This window comes from Phyllostomus discolor, chromosome 6 (genome assembly GCF_004126475.2).
Source record: "Phyllostomus discolor isolate MPI-MPIP mPhyDis1 chromosome 6, mPhyDis1.pri.v3, whole genome shotgun sequence".
In the NCBI taxonomy this organism is placed as follows: Eukaryota; Metazoa; Chordata; class Mammalia; order Chiroptera; family Phyllostomidae; genus Phyllostomus; species Phyllostomus discolor.
Window position 1 is genome coordinate 157,300,717 of NC_040908.2, and position 15,325 is coordinate 157,316,041.

At 37.3% G+C, this 15,325-nt stretch overlaps 3 protein-coding genes across 4 annotated transcripts in view; all 3 read left to right on the forward strand.

Annotated features, from left to right (window-relative positions):
* Positions 1 to 15,325, forward strand: part of LOC114500110 (olfactory receptor 4A5-like) — a 133,826-nt gene that overhangs the window by 41,999 nt on the left and 76,502 nt on the right. The window contains exon 1 of one of the 2 annotated variants that reach the window (XM_028516702.2): positions 6,909 to 7,153. The exons of the other annotated variant lie outside the window; for it this stretch is intronic. The gene's annotated coding sequence lies outside the window, so the exon portion shown is untranslated. Of the gene's footprint in view, positions 1 to 6,908; positions 7,154 to 15,325 lie in introns of those variants that run through there. 2 annotated transcript variants of the gene reach the window in all.
* Positions 1 to 15,325, forward strand: part of LOC114500172 (olfactory receptor 4A5-like) — a 74,500-nt gene that overhangs the window by 41,931 nt on the left and 17,244 nt on the right. The window lies entirely within an intron of this gene.
* On the forward strand, positions 9,850 to 11,065 carry LOC114500094 (olfactory receptor 4A5-like). The gene has a single exon (XM_028516685.2). It carries the CDS (start codon positions 9,892 to 9,894, stop codon positions 10,837 to 10,839), a length of 948 nt encoding a protein of 315 aa, XP_028372486.1. The 5' UTR covers positions 9,850 to 9,891; the 3' UTR covers positions 10,840 to 11,065.

The window sequence follows — 15,325 nt, forward strand, 5'->3', positions numbered from 1 at the left end:
GATAGAATAGAGTTAACCACTACAGTAATAGAGTTCAGGAAACCATGAAGTGGGCTAAGATCTGGGAGGGGTGTTGTGTAGTATTTATAGTAACATTAGAGCAACAATCATGTGACAGAATCTATGAGGTCTAAATAACAAGAATAGGGAGTATAGAACCTTGAGGAGTGTACTAATGGAACACAAATGAAGGACAGTAAATTAGCAATGCACTATGAATGGGATAACAGGGGAAACCTGTCAAATGATACAAAATAATCAGCCAAGCAAAGAAGACTATACAAAAAGAAGAGGAATACCAAAATACCATTAAAGTAAAAAATGTAAGAGTAATGAAAAAAATATTATACAAATATGCAATATCCTCCAGGTTCAAAAAATAAGAAGGAAAAGAAGCAGATGTAATGAAGAAGTGATAAATTTGGAAAGGAAGAAGGGATAACACTAGAGTGACAGAAAGAGAAGCATAAGGCATTGAGAGATATAAAAAGAATAAGAATTAAAAAATAAAAAGTTAATTAAAAAATAAAATCAAACAATCAAACAAACAAACAAAAAAACTTCTTGTTTGTTTCTGACTGACCAAACCAGTTTTTCTGGTCTTGTTGGCTTCAGCAGGCTGAGGCGTGATTGGAATTGCCTTTGTCCCTTCCCAGTCAGAACTCAGTCAGCCTCTTGTGTACTGTCCCCAGGGCTAGCCATAATGTCTTCCTGGAGCTGGTCTGGTGCCTCTCCGCAGGGTCCTGGGGGTGGGTCTGGGCGCTCCTAAGCATGCTCTCTGGACCTCACCGCTGTGGGCTCCAGGATCCCATGGAGCATCCACACCTTTTCTGGGTTCAGAGGTGTGAGCTCTGGGGATCCTGAGGGGTGCGCAATTCCCACAAGCTCATGGCCTGGGCACTGGGGATTCTGCGGAGCACCCATGCCTTTTCCATGTTCAGGGCTGTGGGGTCTGGGTCTTCCACAAAACCACACTCTCTCCCGGTGGGGATGTGGGCTCATGGCCAGGCCGCCCTTGATCTCACAGGCTCCGATGAACACTCTTCTCTGGCATATGTGTGGGTGCTCACAGCCCCTGTGTGATCGTCTCTCCGTCCTCACTCCCCTGTCTGTGCCTTCAAGCAAGGAGGCCTCCCCTGGTGCTGTTCAATCCTTGTCTGGCCAGGGAGTGAGTGGTTGACCCAGCTCCCTCCTGAGTGCCCTGAGGCAGACCTGGGAGCGTCAGGCCTGAGGCTGCAACCTCCCTGGTCCCTGCGCTGATCCCTGGGCCCTTATTATCCTGAAGAACTCTCCTTATGATCTGGTTTTTCAATGTCTGCTACAATTTTTTGTCTCCTATTTTCATAAATGTTCTGGTACTGTTGTCTTTTTGCTCTGTTCCTCTATAGATTGGTTAGTTTTTTCCCCATTTGTACCCTCTTACGACTCTGCCATCTTCTTCTTCCCCTACTAATGAGTTTTAAAGAACTCTTTCTAGAGTAAATGTATGTACATATTTGCTAGAAATTTTTGTTCTTTTTTTGATATTTGCTACAAATATTTTCCTTATATTATTTATGCTATAATTATGGGTGTTCTTATATAAATATGTTATATTTTCATATTCTTTCTTTTATTTCTTCCATAACATTACTCTTGGAAAATTCCATTTTCTTCTTAAAAGATTTTATTAATTATAACAGCTTATTTTTTAAAATGGCTTTCAAAAATTTTTTTAACCCATATAGAATTTATTTTGTGATGAAAAAGGATCTAAGTTTATTTCTCCCAAATAGGTAAAATAATTTGTTTTATGATTCATTCCATTAATAATTAAATACTTCCTATTTACTATATCAAATTTTATACACCTACAGGGTTTAGTGTTAGGGTTGTTGCTCATGGTCCTCCTCATACTCCTTCTGGTAGTTCAGGAAAAACCTGACTGAATGATTCTTTTGGCATGGACTGAGGTCACTCTGTAGTGTTCAGCTGATTGCTGGGCATTTAAGGAGGGTCCAAGATGACTTTGTTCCTATGAATGGTGCTTAGCAGGGATGGTTGGGATATTAGGCTGTTGATCTGGGTCCTTTGTTCTTTTTATTCCATGTAGATAAAAGACTGTATAGACAAAGCCTCTCCAGTGACATTGTCAGACTTGTTAAAGGGCAACTCAGGACTCCCAGAGGGAGGTGGTAGAAGCTGTCAGGCCAGTTAAGATCTCATCCGAGCATGACATCAGCTTGAAGTCCAGGGCCTGAAGTTGGAAATGCACACTGCATGGCACATCATAGGAAAGAAGCAACCAAATGAAAAGGTGCTCCACAGAATGGGAGAAAATATTTGCAAATCATACATTTCACAAGGGGTTAATATTGTAATGAGACAAGGAACTTCTATAACTCAGTGGGTAAATTCCTCAAGTAACGTGGTTAAAAATAGACGAAGACCCGAATATCCATTAAAAAATATTTTTTGTTATTCTATTAGTTGGCTCGATTTTTTCCCTTTTCCCCTTTTCGGTTCAGCCTACTCCTTGCCTCCCTCTACCACAGTCATTCCCCACTCTGTTGTCCATGTCTGTGGGCCATTCATACATGTTCCTTACTATTATCTTCCCCTTCATTCAACCCTTATCATACTCCCACGTGTTCTTTCTTCACCTTCAGTCTGTTCCATGTTTCCATGCCTCTGGTTCCATTTTGCTTGTTAATGTATTTTGTTCATTGGGTTCTTTTTATAGGTGAGATCATGTGGTATTTGTGTTTTAGTGCCTGACTTTTCTCTGACCATAATGTTCTCCAGTTCCATCCAAGCTTTCAGGAAAGGGTAGGAGCTCCTTCTTTTTTTCTGGGTCAAAACTGAACAACAATAAGAAAAGACAGTTCTGTTTTTAGGTTTTTAAGGACATTCCATAGTGTTTTCCACAGTGGCTACACCAGTCTGCATTCCCACCAATAGTGGACTAGGGTTCCCTTTTCTCCACAACCTCCCCAGTACTTTTTTGTTGATTTATTAGTGATGGCCATTCTGACAGGTGTGAGGTGGTATCTCATTGTGGTTTTAACTTGCACCTCTGATGGCTAGTGGTGTTGAGCATCTTTTTGTGTCCCTATGTTCACAGCAGTGCTATTTATGAGGGTGCAGCAAAGTCACTTTGCAGAACAGCATGTGGGATGAGAGACTGTATTTGTTTTGTGGAAATACAGTTGTTCCCATCTTCAAAATAGCATGCTCTCAGTTTTATTCTGATTGAGGTGAATATATAGATCATTTTGAAGTGAATAACATCTTAACAATTTTGAATTTTCTAATTCCTGAACATGATATATCCAATTATTTAGGTGTTTAAAAACTTAATTCTGAGAACATTTGTAGGTTTTAGACAAGGATCTTGCTCATCTTTTCCTAAGTGTTTATTTTTTCAGATGCTATTGTAAAGGTGCTTAAATTGTTTTTATTTTCTAATTATTGTTGATGCTAATATATAGAAGTGCAATTGAATAATTATTTTGATCTTGAATTTTATAAACTGGCTAAGTTCACTGACTACTTCTAGTAATCCCCGAAGGTTCCTTAGTATTTCTTATGACATAGTCATGTCTACAGAAAAGGATGGTTCATTTTTTAGGAGATACGGGAGTACTTAGCTTATCAATTTCTTTGAGTCATTTCAACAGGTTGTCTTTTCCTCATACTTTACCCATTTAATCTAAGTTATCCAATTCACTGAGTTAACATTTTCATAATTACAATTGATTATTCTTTTTATTTTATTTTCCTTTTTTTAATTGTATTTTTGACTCCACATAGAAGATTCTGTTTTTAATCCATAGCCCCCAGTAGCGTATAGGTGCCCTTGTTGTCTCTCTGAAATAATGCGGCAAACGGTTCCAGTGTCCTTTAGATGTGATGGTTGATTTTGAGGATCCTAATTTTATTTATTTTTTCCACATTTTGTTTTCTCTTTTAAAATTTAAGTTTATTGGGGTAACATTGCTTAATAAGGTTGTGTAACTTTCAAGTGTACATTTCTATGATACAAGTTCTATATATCTCTTGGTGTTCTCACTACACAAAGTCACATATCTTTTTAAATATAGATTTTATTTATTTATTTTTAGAGAGAGGGGGAAGGGAGAAAGGAAGAAAGGGAGAGCAATGTCGATCAGTTGCTTTCCATACCTTTCTAACCAGGGACCTGGTCCACAGTCCAGGCATGTGCCCTGAGAATAGAATCGGTGACCTTTGTTTTGTTTTGTGGAATGATGCCCAACTGAGACACACCAATCAGGGCTAAAGTCAAATCCTTTGTCACCATGTTTTGGGCCCCCTTTACCCTGTATGAGGGATCTGTATGATGTTCATTTGCTTTTATTTATGATATGAATAATTTGTTTTTTTTTCTCTTTTCTCTATAGGTACCACCTTGCAGGTGTTTTGCTTTTCTTTTGCTTCTATTTTACTGATTTTCAAAAATATTATCTTTATTATGTCCTCCCATAACATATTTCTGTATAAACTGCTTCCATTTCATTAGGGGACTTTATTAAGCTCTTTCATGCTTTTGGGAATGACCTTCTGACATCACCTATGACATAAAGGGTGCTTGTGATGCTATTCAATTGTGTCTCTATGAAAATCCTATGACCTCCAGGATTTTTCTTTACAATGTGCTGCATGTGTTGACTGCATTAGGGAATTACTGAATCTCCAATTCAAGTTTTCAAAATGGGATGTTGGGATTAGGCTTCTGCCAAAGTCTCTAGGCATCAAATATTCATATAGTAGACCCTTCTGAAAACATCTGAGCACTAGCATTATGGGGTTCCAATGGCATTGCATGAATAATTTCCCATTTAAGTCCCCTGGAGTCAGGGTTCTTTTTTTCTTGTTATATACCAGGATATGAGAGAAATAGTAATGGATTAGGTAGGATTTGTAGAGTTCTCTAATGGTCATGGACCATGTTATTCCCATATATTGGCCAAATTGGAGTAGGCTTGGTATTTTGGCTAGATTGAACCATCAGAGTTAACTAAAATGTTTACAATAGCTCCCACATCTTCCCAAGCTTCTCCCTTTAAGAAACTCTTATGATGCTATCAGTGTAATAGCTTGACTTATTTAGAGTATGCTCATATCTAAATTTCCTTTCTGAACATGACAATAGATATGGCTTATAGAGAATTACTATGGATCATTACATATTTTGACGCAAAATCTGTATCAGTTATTATTAGCAGTGTACTATTATTATTGGAGCATATAAATTCAGCTTCTTGGCTATTGTAATCATGGTTGGATCTGGCAAACATCTATCATTCAGATGAACAGAAAGCATTAGCAGTTCATTGCATTAAGCTGGAAGGAATGTGGAGAATTGAACCTATGCATGTATTTGTTCTCCAGTTCTGAGTCCTAATTTAGTCCAGAGTAACTTTATCATATCAGATAGTTCTTCTAAATTAAGGATATCTTCTCCATATTTTGCCACTGAACCTGAGGAGAAGAACAGTGCTTAGATGTACCCTTTAAATCTTAGAAGTAATGTGTATAACATTTGGGGTTGGTAGATTTCATCCATTTTTTTTTTTAAATCTGGAAAGCACCAACTTTTGGTGGGCTTAGCACATAATTAAAATCTTCAACTGGTTCAGATAAGTAGTTAATGCTTTCTTATCTAAGGCCCTTATGACAATATATGTGGATGTGCAGAAGCTCAGTGGAGCCCATAGTAAAGCATCCTAAGGAAAGTACAGGGGAAGCCATCACAGACATGATGTGGAGGCATGCCCTTGTGTAAAATAATTTCTGTTTTATAGAAAGTTACTCACTTCCTACTAGACTGAAAATAAAGGACTGAGTTAGTGGACTAGAATCATTATGATTCAGCTGAGATGGATTCAGGCCTTCAGAACTCCACAGCTGTGATTACTTGTCCTTTCAGTAGTTGAAACATCAACTTCAATAAATCCCTCAAGTCCCCACCTGTCTGTCTCTGAGCTCTGGGCCTGTAACACCTAGCAGCACATCCAAACTTTTGGCATGTCTGTGTCACACTTGAAGAGGTAGAATTGTCTTGGGCCATACACTAAATACACAAACACAAATGCAAATTGACAAGCAAAAAAAAGTTTCTAAGTAAATTTATGATTTTGTGTGGGGCTGTATTCAAGTGATGCAGAGCTCCTAGGGCCCTTGGACAATGGGTTGGACACCTCTGGTAGGGATATGGCTGATAAAGGGACCCAAGACTGGTTCTCCTTTCATTTGGGTTTAAATAATGTTTGCCTTACCTAAAGATTTCCTACAATGAAACACATAAATTCTGAATCACGTTATATAGTTTTTTCTTTTCAAAACACAAGTTTTTCATCTATTTATCTGTTTGTTATTTTTTCTTGGAAGGACCCAAATCTTTTTTCTCTAAGGATTGTTCTAGGGGAGAAATCTGTCATTACTTCATTTGAATTTGTTCTGAAAATTCTAATAAACTAATCTATAATGACCTTACATTTTGTTTTCTTTAAAACAGAAATGATATAAAAAGCCAGAGAGGCTGGGTCTGCCCATAAATGTGCAAGAATTATTTATGCAATAGAAATACCTGAGATATTTCTGGAAACTCAACTTTCTGCCTAAGCAAAGTTTATCTTCAACTGGTATCTTATTCCTTTAATGTTTCCTTGTTATATTTTCCTTGGCATAGATATCTCCCATTGCTTGTAGAAACTTTTGTAAACTCCCCATTTTCTGGGATGAACTTGGGGAGATGGAGACATACATTTAATTAGGGAAAAGGTGTCTTTAGGGATATGCTGTTTGAGTGGCTGAAAGACTGAAGAGTTCTACTACCTGGGAGAATGCCCAGTTATTGGCTACTTAAGGGGTATAAATCCCAGCATTTGTTTTGTTAGCTACAGAGATTAATGGTCAGAGACATGAATGCTATCCTAAGTCCTCAGAGGAAGGTACTTTTGGTTTACCTTGTCACAACTGACTGAGGAGAAGTACATTCAAATAACTACTGTCAGTGTTTTAAAATTTCTGGGGTTTTTGAATTGGCAAAGAATGGATTTGGCCAAGTTAATTTCCACAGATTCCACCAGTTTTTTACATAGCCATGAGAACACAGCATCTTTGTTTTTCTTTGAAGAAATTTTCCCTGCAGGTGAAAGTGTTCAAGAATTTTACAAGTAAATATTTAATTTTCATTTAAGTGTCTTTGTATCCTAGATATCTGTGTTAGATACTGCAGCCCTTGTCTGAAAGACTGAGGTGATGGGGAGTCTGTGTGGCAACATGGGAAGTACGGCCACGTGAAGTCATTTCTACATCTGCTGATCACTGTACATTACTCATTGTCCATGATCACACATAGATACAGGAGGTACCCACAGTCACTGCCAATGAAAGGAGCACTGATTTTAAAGACTAAGGGAAACACCTGAGGTGAGTTCTTAGAACAACTGAAATTCATACAGCATATTTAAATGTTGCAAATATCTTAAATGTACATATTTTCATTGGAGGAAATCTGAATTAAGAAAATTAAGGTAGCAAATTAAGAAAATGAACCAGAATATATGAAATGTGTTTGGTTTTTAGCATTCGAGTTTGACAGGTGTTTCTTGTTTGTTTTGTTAAATAACAAAGAGAAACATGGAATACATTTGAAATAACCTAATGGGTTCATAGTCTTGGTTCATGGGCTATTATATTTTACATGGTAAATTAACATTTCTAATTATTCTAAGGCTTTTAAATCAGAGAACTTGTGATACATCATCTGTATATTACATTGAGTGTTTACCACTCCAAGCAGATCTTTTTCTCCTTACATATGACTCCCTTTTCCCTTTACTACCCTCCCCCCTTTCCTGTGGAGTAACCACTCTTCTTTTGTCTGTGTCTATAAGTTTTTGTTTGTTTTTCTTACTTGTTTATGTTTTGCTTTCATTTCTCTTTCCCATATGTGAGTGAAATCATATGGTTCTTGATTTTTTCTGTCTGACTTATTTCACTTAGCAGAAACTCCAGGTACATCTATGTTGTTGCAATGACAGGGTTTCATCTTGTCTCATGGTGGAGTAGTATTGTGTGTGTGGTGGGTCTCTTTTATCCAGCCACCTACTGAGAGACACTTTGGTTGTTTTCATGCCTTGGTCACCATGAATAAGGCTGCAATGAACATAGGGATGCATATATCTTATGTCACCCCCAAACTTAATTTAAAAATAATGAGAATTTCAAGGGAATTTCAGGTGAAAAGGGGAAGGGTTTACAGGAACAAGTATAAAGGACACATGGACAAAACTAGGGGTGGGTGGAAATGGGAGGGAGGTGGGGAGGGTTGGGTGGGTGGGCTGGGATGGGAGTAAAAGAAAATTGTAGTTGAACAACAATTAAAATAAAATTAAAAATAACAATAATGAGAAAATTTAAAATTGTAATGTAGATAAGGTGTTAAAATAGGGAAAAATAATTTCCTATCCTATTGTAGAAGCTTGATATAAGATTTTGGATTTTTTATTTTGAAATGTTTAAATTATACTTTACATTCAATATTATTCCGTACTAGTTTCAGGGCTATAGCATAGTGGCCACACAATCATATTCTCCATAGTGTGTTCCCCTCCATACTTCCAGTACCCACCCTGCTCCATACATAGTTATTACAATATTACTGACCACATTTCCCATGTGGGATTTTGATTCTTATATGGAAGCTTTATATGTGTGAATGTTTTGAAAACTGAAATTCATAGACACAGCAACAGTACACTGGTAACCAGTGGGAATATTGGTGTTCATAATGAAGGGTAGAGGGGCCATATCTATGAAGATGGAGGATGATTTGACTTTGGGTAGTGGGCATACAATGCAATACACAGATCATGTATCATAGAAATGTACACTTGAGATGAAGAGCTCTATATATATCGGTTAAGTTCATTTCAACTAGGGCATTGTTCAATGCCACAATATCTTTGTTGATATTTTGTTTGGAAGATCTGTCCATTTTTGACAGTGGCATGTTAAAATCCCCTACTATACGTGTGTTGCTGTCAAAAATATTTGGTGAAAATCTAAATAGCACCTCTGTGTTAAGGGTTGTAGTATAGCAAATATCACATAGATCAAATTACAACTTTTTAGAAAGCTGATAGTAAAAAGAAAAAAAGAAACAAAAATTGCTGAAAGTCACAGAGTCCAAATGAGCAATTCCTTTATGGAACCATGTGCCAGTAATGTCATGGTCTGATGTATTCCAGTGTGTGGAAATGTACTGATAGACCCATGAAGACTGAAAATCGTTTGAGACATACAGGACTGAATACCTAATAGCAACTTTTCATAGTAGTAACTTTTCAAAGTGAGTTATTCCAAAAGAGACGTGATTTTTCGTGCTACATCAATTATATTATGAAGGTCCTCACCAGAAATACTACCAACTGAGAAGACTGAATTCATGCCAAATATTTAGAGATTTTTTTTTTGACACCAGGAGAGAGTAAGTCATTGCTGACTTGTGTGCCCAGGACTGATACTTCAAATAAGATTCTATTAAATATACAACTGGCTGTGGGGCCTTTGGTATTTTTCTTTGTCACCAATCCACTAAGACTTAAAGGGAGAACCTCTGACTTGTGGCCTAAAAAAATCATCCGAGGAGAAACAGAATTGTCAAGGGAAGGTGCAATATTCTATTAGGAAGAAGAACACATAGATCTTGACCAAACGTTTGTGTGTGTTTGTGTGTGTGTGTGTGTGTAAATCACTGTAGAAAATAAAATAATGAAGGTGTGCTCCAAAACATAATGGATGTATTCATAGTGTGATCATGATTTCATTACAGGTCCCTTCTCCTGAGCTCTCACCCTGGAAACTGGCTTTAGAGAAGACTAAATGGGACATAGTAACAATGTGACAGAATTTGTCCTCCTGGGCTTCACTCAGGATCCTGGGGGCCAAAAAGCATTATTTGTGATATTTTTGCTCATTTACATTGCGACAGTGGTGGGCAACCTGCTCATTGTGGTGACTGTTCTTGCCAGCCCCTCTCTGGGCTCCCCCATGTACTTCTTCCTTATCTATCTGTCACTCATGGATGCAGCGATTTCCACTGTCATTTCAACCAAATTGGTCATAGACTTACTCCGTGATCAAAAGACAATTTCCTTCTCAGCTTGCATGGGACAGCTGTTTCTGGAACACCTTTTTGGGGGTGCTGAGGTGTTCCTTCTGGTGGCCATGGCCTATGATCGCTATGTGGCCATCTGTAAGCCACTGCATTACATAACCATCATGAATAGACAGGTTTGCATTCTGCTGTTGGTGGTGTCCTGGGCTGGAGGTTTTGTGCATTCTGTGGTTCAACTTCTCTTTGTGTACAATCTCCCCTTTTGTGGCCCCAATGTCATTGACCACTTCATTTGTGACATGTACCCACTATTAGAACTTGCCTGCACTGACACCTACATCTTAGGTCTCACTGTGGTTGCTAATGGTGGAGCAATCTGTGTGGTCATCTTTATTTGTCTACTAACATCCTATGGAGTCATACTAAGTTCCCTTAAAACTCACAGTCGGGAAGGCAGGCGCAAAGCCCTGTCTACCTGTGGTTCCCACATCATGGTGGTTGTTCTGTTTTTTGTTCCCTGCATTTTTACGTATGTGAGACCTGTTTCTAACTCTCCTGTTGATAAATTCATAAGTGTGGCTTATACTGTTATCACTCCCATGTTGAATCCTCTAATATACACTTTGAGAAATGCAGAAATGACAAATGCTATGAAAAAACTCTGGTGGAAGAAGTTAGCTATAGCTAGAATGAGAATGCGTCACTCATATTGAATGCACTTGTTACTAATTCTGAAGCAACAAAGAGACAATGCATTCTAAGAATGGATGACTTAGTCAGCACAATGAGTTCTCTTGGGGTGCTTTTCTTTATTCATACAAAGGTGTCAAAAAGTAGAAGAAATTATCCTTTGAGGTTAGACTCAATCTAATACAGAAATTCTGAAGGGTGAATAAAAAGGCACAAGTATTTTTCCTATTATTAGGAAAAATTCACTAAATTCAGCTTGTAACATTTTTTATTGTTCAGTTACAGTTGTCCATTGCTTTCCCCTGCCCTGTACCACCAACCTCCACCTCCCACAGTCAATGTCCCCCACCCTGTCCATGCCCAGGAGTCCTTTATTCTTGTTTCTTGGCTTGGCCCTTCCCCTTTTTGCTACTCTCCTCCCAACTCCTCCCCTGTGGTCATTGTCAGATAGTTTTCTATTGTTTATATTGAAATGGGCTTTAGAAGAGTTTTTTTTTCCTTAGTGAGTGAAAAACAAGGTAACTTTGAACATTGGCTTTTACCCAAATAATGAGAAATCAATTCGGCTAATGTTTAGAACATATCTCTAATGTTCAAACAGTAGTATTTATTTATTTATTTATTTATTTATGTTTATTGTTGTTCAAATACAGTTGTTTCCATTTTCACCCCACCACACTTTCCTACCACACTCATCTTCATCTCCCATCCTCAAACTACTCCTTTGGCTTTGTCCAGATCTCCTTAATACCTGACCCTTGATGGCCCTTTCCCTATTTTCCCCCAGCATCACTGTCCCCCAGTCCCTCTGGTAGTTTCAGTTTGTACTTTATTTCAGAATTTTAATGTTTGTTGTTGAATGCATACAACAAACCTTTGCAGCTGCCTTAAGCATTTTGTCTTCAAGATTACTTCTGTTTCTCATTTTGATGCCTGTGCTTTTGAAGTTCAGGATGTTTAGATAGGAGATGATACCATATTTGTTTAAATGCACAATCATGGAACAGTTCTGTTAGACAGGGTGTTGGATACATTCAGAGGTTGGGATGAACCCAAATGGGATGGTCGACAATGAAAATGGATTCTAGTTCTTGACTAGAGTATAGAATACCATACTAATCCAAATTGTAAACATATTTTCATGCTTTTCCTCACTAGTAATCATGTGCCTTTTCACCATTCTTCAAAGAGTAGATGCAGCTTATTTTGTCTTCATGACACTGAGGTTTTGGTAAAGAAATGTATCATTTGCAGAGCAATGTGTTCCTGAAAAGTTGCATTCAACTTCAATACTTTAAATTATAGACCTTGTAATGGTTTGTTTTTATATAAACAAAATTTTGGATTTGAATCTTACCTTTATATTTTTTTTCTCAGTGTGTAGCCCCTAAAGAACATCACAAACTAGGAAGAAGATGGAGTTGCTTTCACTGTATTGTAGTAACATCATCTATGTTTTGTAAGAATTTTTTTGTAACTAAAATAAATTAGAACTTTTCTTACTTAAAAATTTTGTTATGAATTTTTTCATGCATACAAATAATATATGCAATTTATACCCACAATACAATCAATATTGAAATTACCTGTGTATCCCATTCCTCTCCTTTCCAGAGGTAATCCTAATGTTGAATTTTTTATTAATTATAGTTAAAAATAACTTAACTGCATATGTATGTATTCTTAATATATAAAGTGTACAGTTTTAATATTATTTATGTTTATTAAAATTATGCTACATAGTGCAAATTTTTCTAAGTCTTTTATCCAAAATACTGACTTCCTCGGTTTAATCATGGTGTTACTTGTCTCTGTAGTCCCAACAGTTCCCTGCTGTCTATTATTCCATGTGTAAATATACCACATGTTATGATCCCATTTAGCCAGTGCCCTACTCTGTGCTGTTGTGGACATCCTGAAAGAAATTACTTTGTGTTAAGTAGACCGTTTACATGCTCACTTTTATTGATGGTTACAGTTTTCTCTTAAAGATGTATTATCAGTTACACTCCTGCTGTGTTTATATGTGTGCATTTGTGTGTGTGCATGTGAGTAAATAATTTAAATGTACTATACAAAGGGCTTTCTGTTGTGATAAGACCAAGTTTTTCAACATATTTCTCAAAAATGCAACCTACTGCCCTAATCTGATATGGGATGTTTATGATAAAGTGCAAATATGTGTACCTATTTCTAGACTCTTTTCCTTTCATTGGTTTATTAGTCCTAAGCAAATACTACATTATTTTGGGTCATGCAAGTTGATTTTCACATATGTTAAGAGGCCTACTACACAATATTCTTATTAGAAACACTTTCTCTTTAAAACAACTATATTCCATATAATTATTAAAATAATTTTAGAGGTCTTAGGCTTACCTGTATTTTGACAGATAGTATATGAAATGTATAATTAACCTGGAAAGGAATTGATATATTGATCACAATGAATCATTGTTTCTAGGAACATGAAAAATCTCAGTGTTTATTTAGGTCTTTAAGATTCAGTTAGCCCTGGCTGGTGTAGCTCAGTGGATTGAGCGCGGGCTGCGAACCAAAGTGTTGCAGGTTCGATTCCCAACCAGGGTACATGCCTGGGTTGCAGGCCATATTCCCCAGCAACTGCACATTGATGTTTCTCTCTCTCTCTACCTCCCTCCCTTCCCTCTCTAAGAATAAATAAATAAAATCTTAAAAAAAAGAAAAAAGATTCAGTTAATTTTTGGAATATTGCTGAGCAGTAATGATATCAGTGACTTTTCTTGCCAAGATCTTTTAATATTTATATATTTCTCATTTTATATTACTTAGAAGAGGAAAAATGATATAATGATTGTGAGTATAGGAAACTTGGTCTTAGTTTTTGTGGGGATGCCTGTCGTATTTCTCTATAAAAATGTATTCATTAAAAATTATTCTCTCAAGTGTCCTCCAAGAAACAGGTATCACTCTTCAAAGGAACAGCTGGAAACTATTTACAAAGAGTTTACAAGATTAAAGACCAGATGGGAAAGGAGATGGGATGATAGGGAAAATGGATGAAGGGTTAGCAGGAACAATTATAAAGGACACATGGACAACAACAAGGAGGAGGAGGTAGAAACGAGAGAGAGGTGAGGAGGGCTGGAGTATTGGGGAGGGGTTTAGGGAAGGAGCAGAAAACTGTACTTGAACAATAATAAAAAATGTTAAAAACAAAACGCTTTAAATAAATGGTAAAGTACCCAGGGCTACCAAAGGTGAGACATCATTAGTATCTCAGTTATGAAGGAAAAAAGAAATAGATTTTTTCCAAACATGGAAATAAGTATAACAGGAAAAGGAGGGTCATTTGACAGGAGCTGTGCCTTGAGTAGGGAGACAGCCATTTCCAAACTGGCCCATGAAGGAAAGTAGCAGATAAATTAATACCTTGATGTCTCTCACTGTCTGATCTCCTGTTGTTTCCTTCCGTTGGCTGAACTTAACCAACAGGTAAAGGATGAGTTAGCTTGGCTGATGACCACTTTAGCGGCCATTTTCTCAGGGCCCAGAATAAGGTGGAAAAGATTAGAGTTGGATCTACAGGAGGAAATGTAACACATCCATAACACCCAACCCTTTTTGATTCTACTATTCACTTACAACTTTGGATGGAAAGTAAAACTCTGTCCCCAACACACTAAACATAAAAAGTCCCTTTAACTTCCATATCATCACTGGATTTTAGCTCAGACATACTCCCACTTCAAACCTAATTGAAATATGAACCACCAATGCTCTTCATATGAAGTGGCAGAGGGGGGGAAAGATAAAGAGCTAAGGAAATGATTACATAAAACAATACATCCACTTCTGTCTAAGCTTCCACAGACTGTCATGGGATCATAGTTAACAATCATAACTTGTCAACCACCAATTTGTTATTCCTTTCACTTTCTGCCAATTTCTTGGCTAGTCAGAGAATATTATCCAGTTGCGTGATTGACACCTAATTACCATACGAGGCAAATCTATAATGGCTCTGTTTTGTTGTTTTCCCCATTTCTCATTGCTGTTTTCCTGGGCATGGCAATAGAGGTAGACATTGTATTTCATGCCTTCATTTGTGTGTGGAAACCCAATATTCTGTTATTAATTAGGACCAAGCACTGAGCTCAGTATGGGGATCTTCCTGTTTCATGAGCCTGGGGAGCCCAACATAACCATGGACATTTTCCATTGAAAACCTAATGGAACAATGACTGTGTTCATTGGTAGAAGTATTCCTCTGTGGGCACTAGGTCTTTCAAACATACCAAGCTCAAACTTCCAAGTAACTTAATCAAAGATGCCTTAGGTGGGTTTTCATGTTTAATAGGTATAAAAATGATGAAGGTCATGCTGAGCTCCACATTTGATTCACTAACTTTTGTGTATTCTGACTACAGGAGAGATGGCCTGATGTAAGTGTAGGCATGGCTGAAGTATATTCCATACCTTTGGGAAAAGAAACCAACATTTTTTTGTGTTGTCTTTGTCTCATGTGCA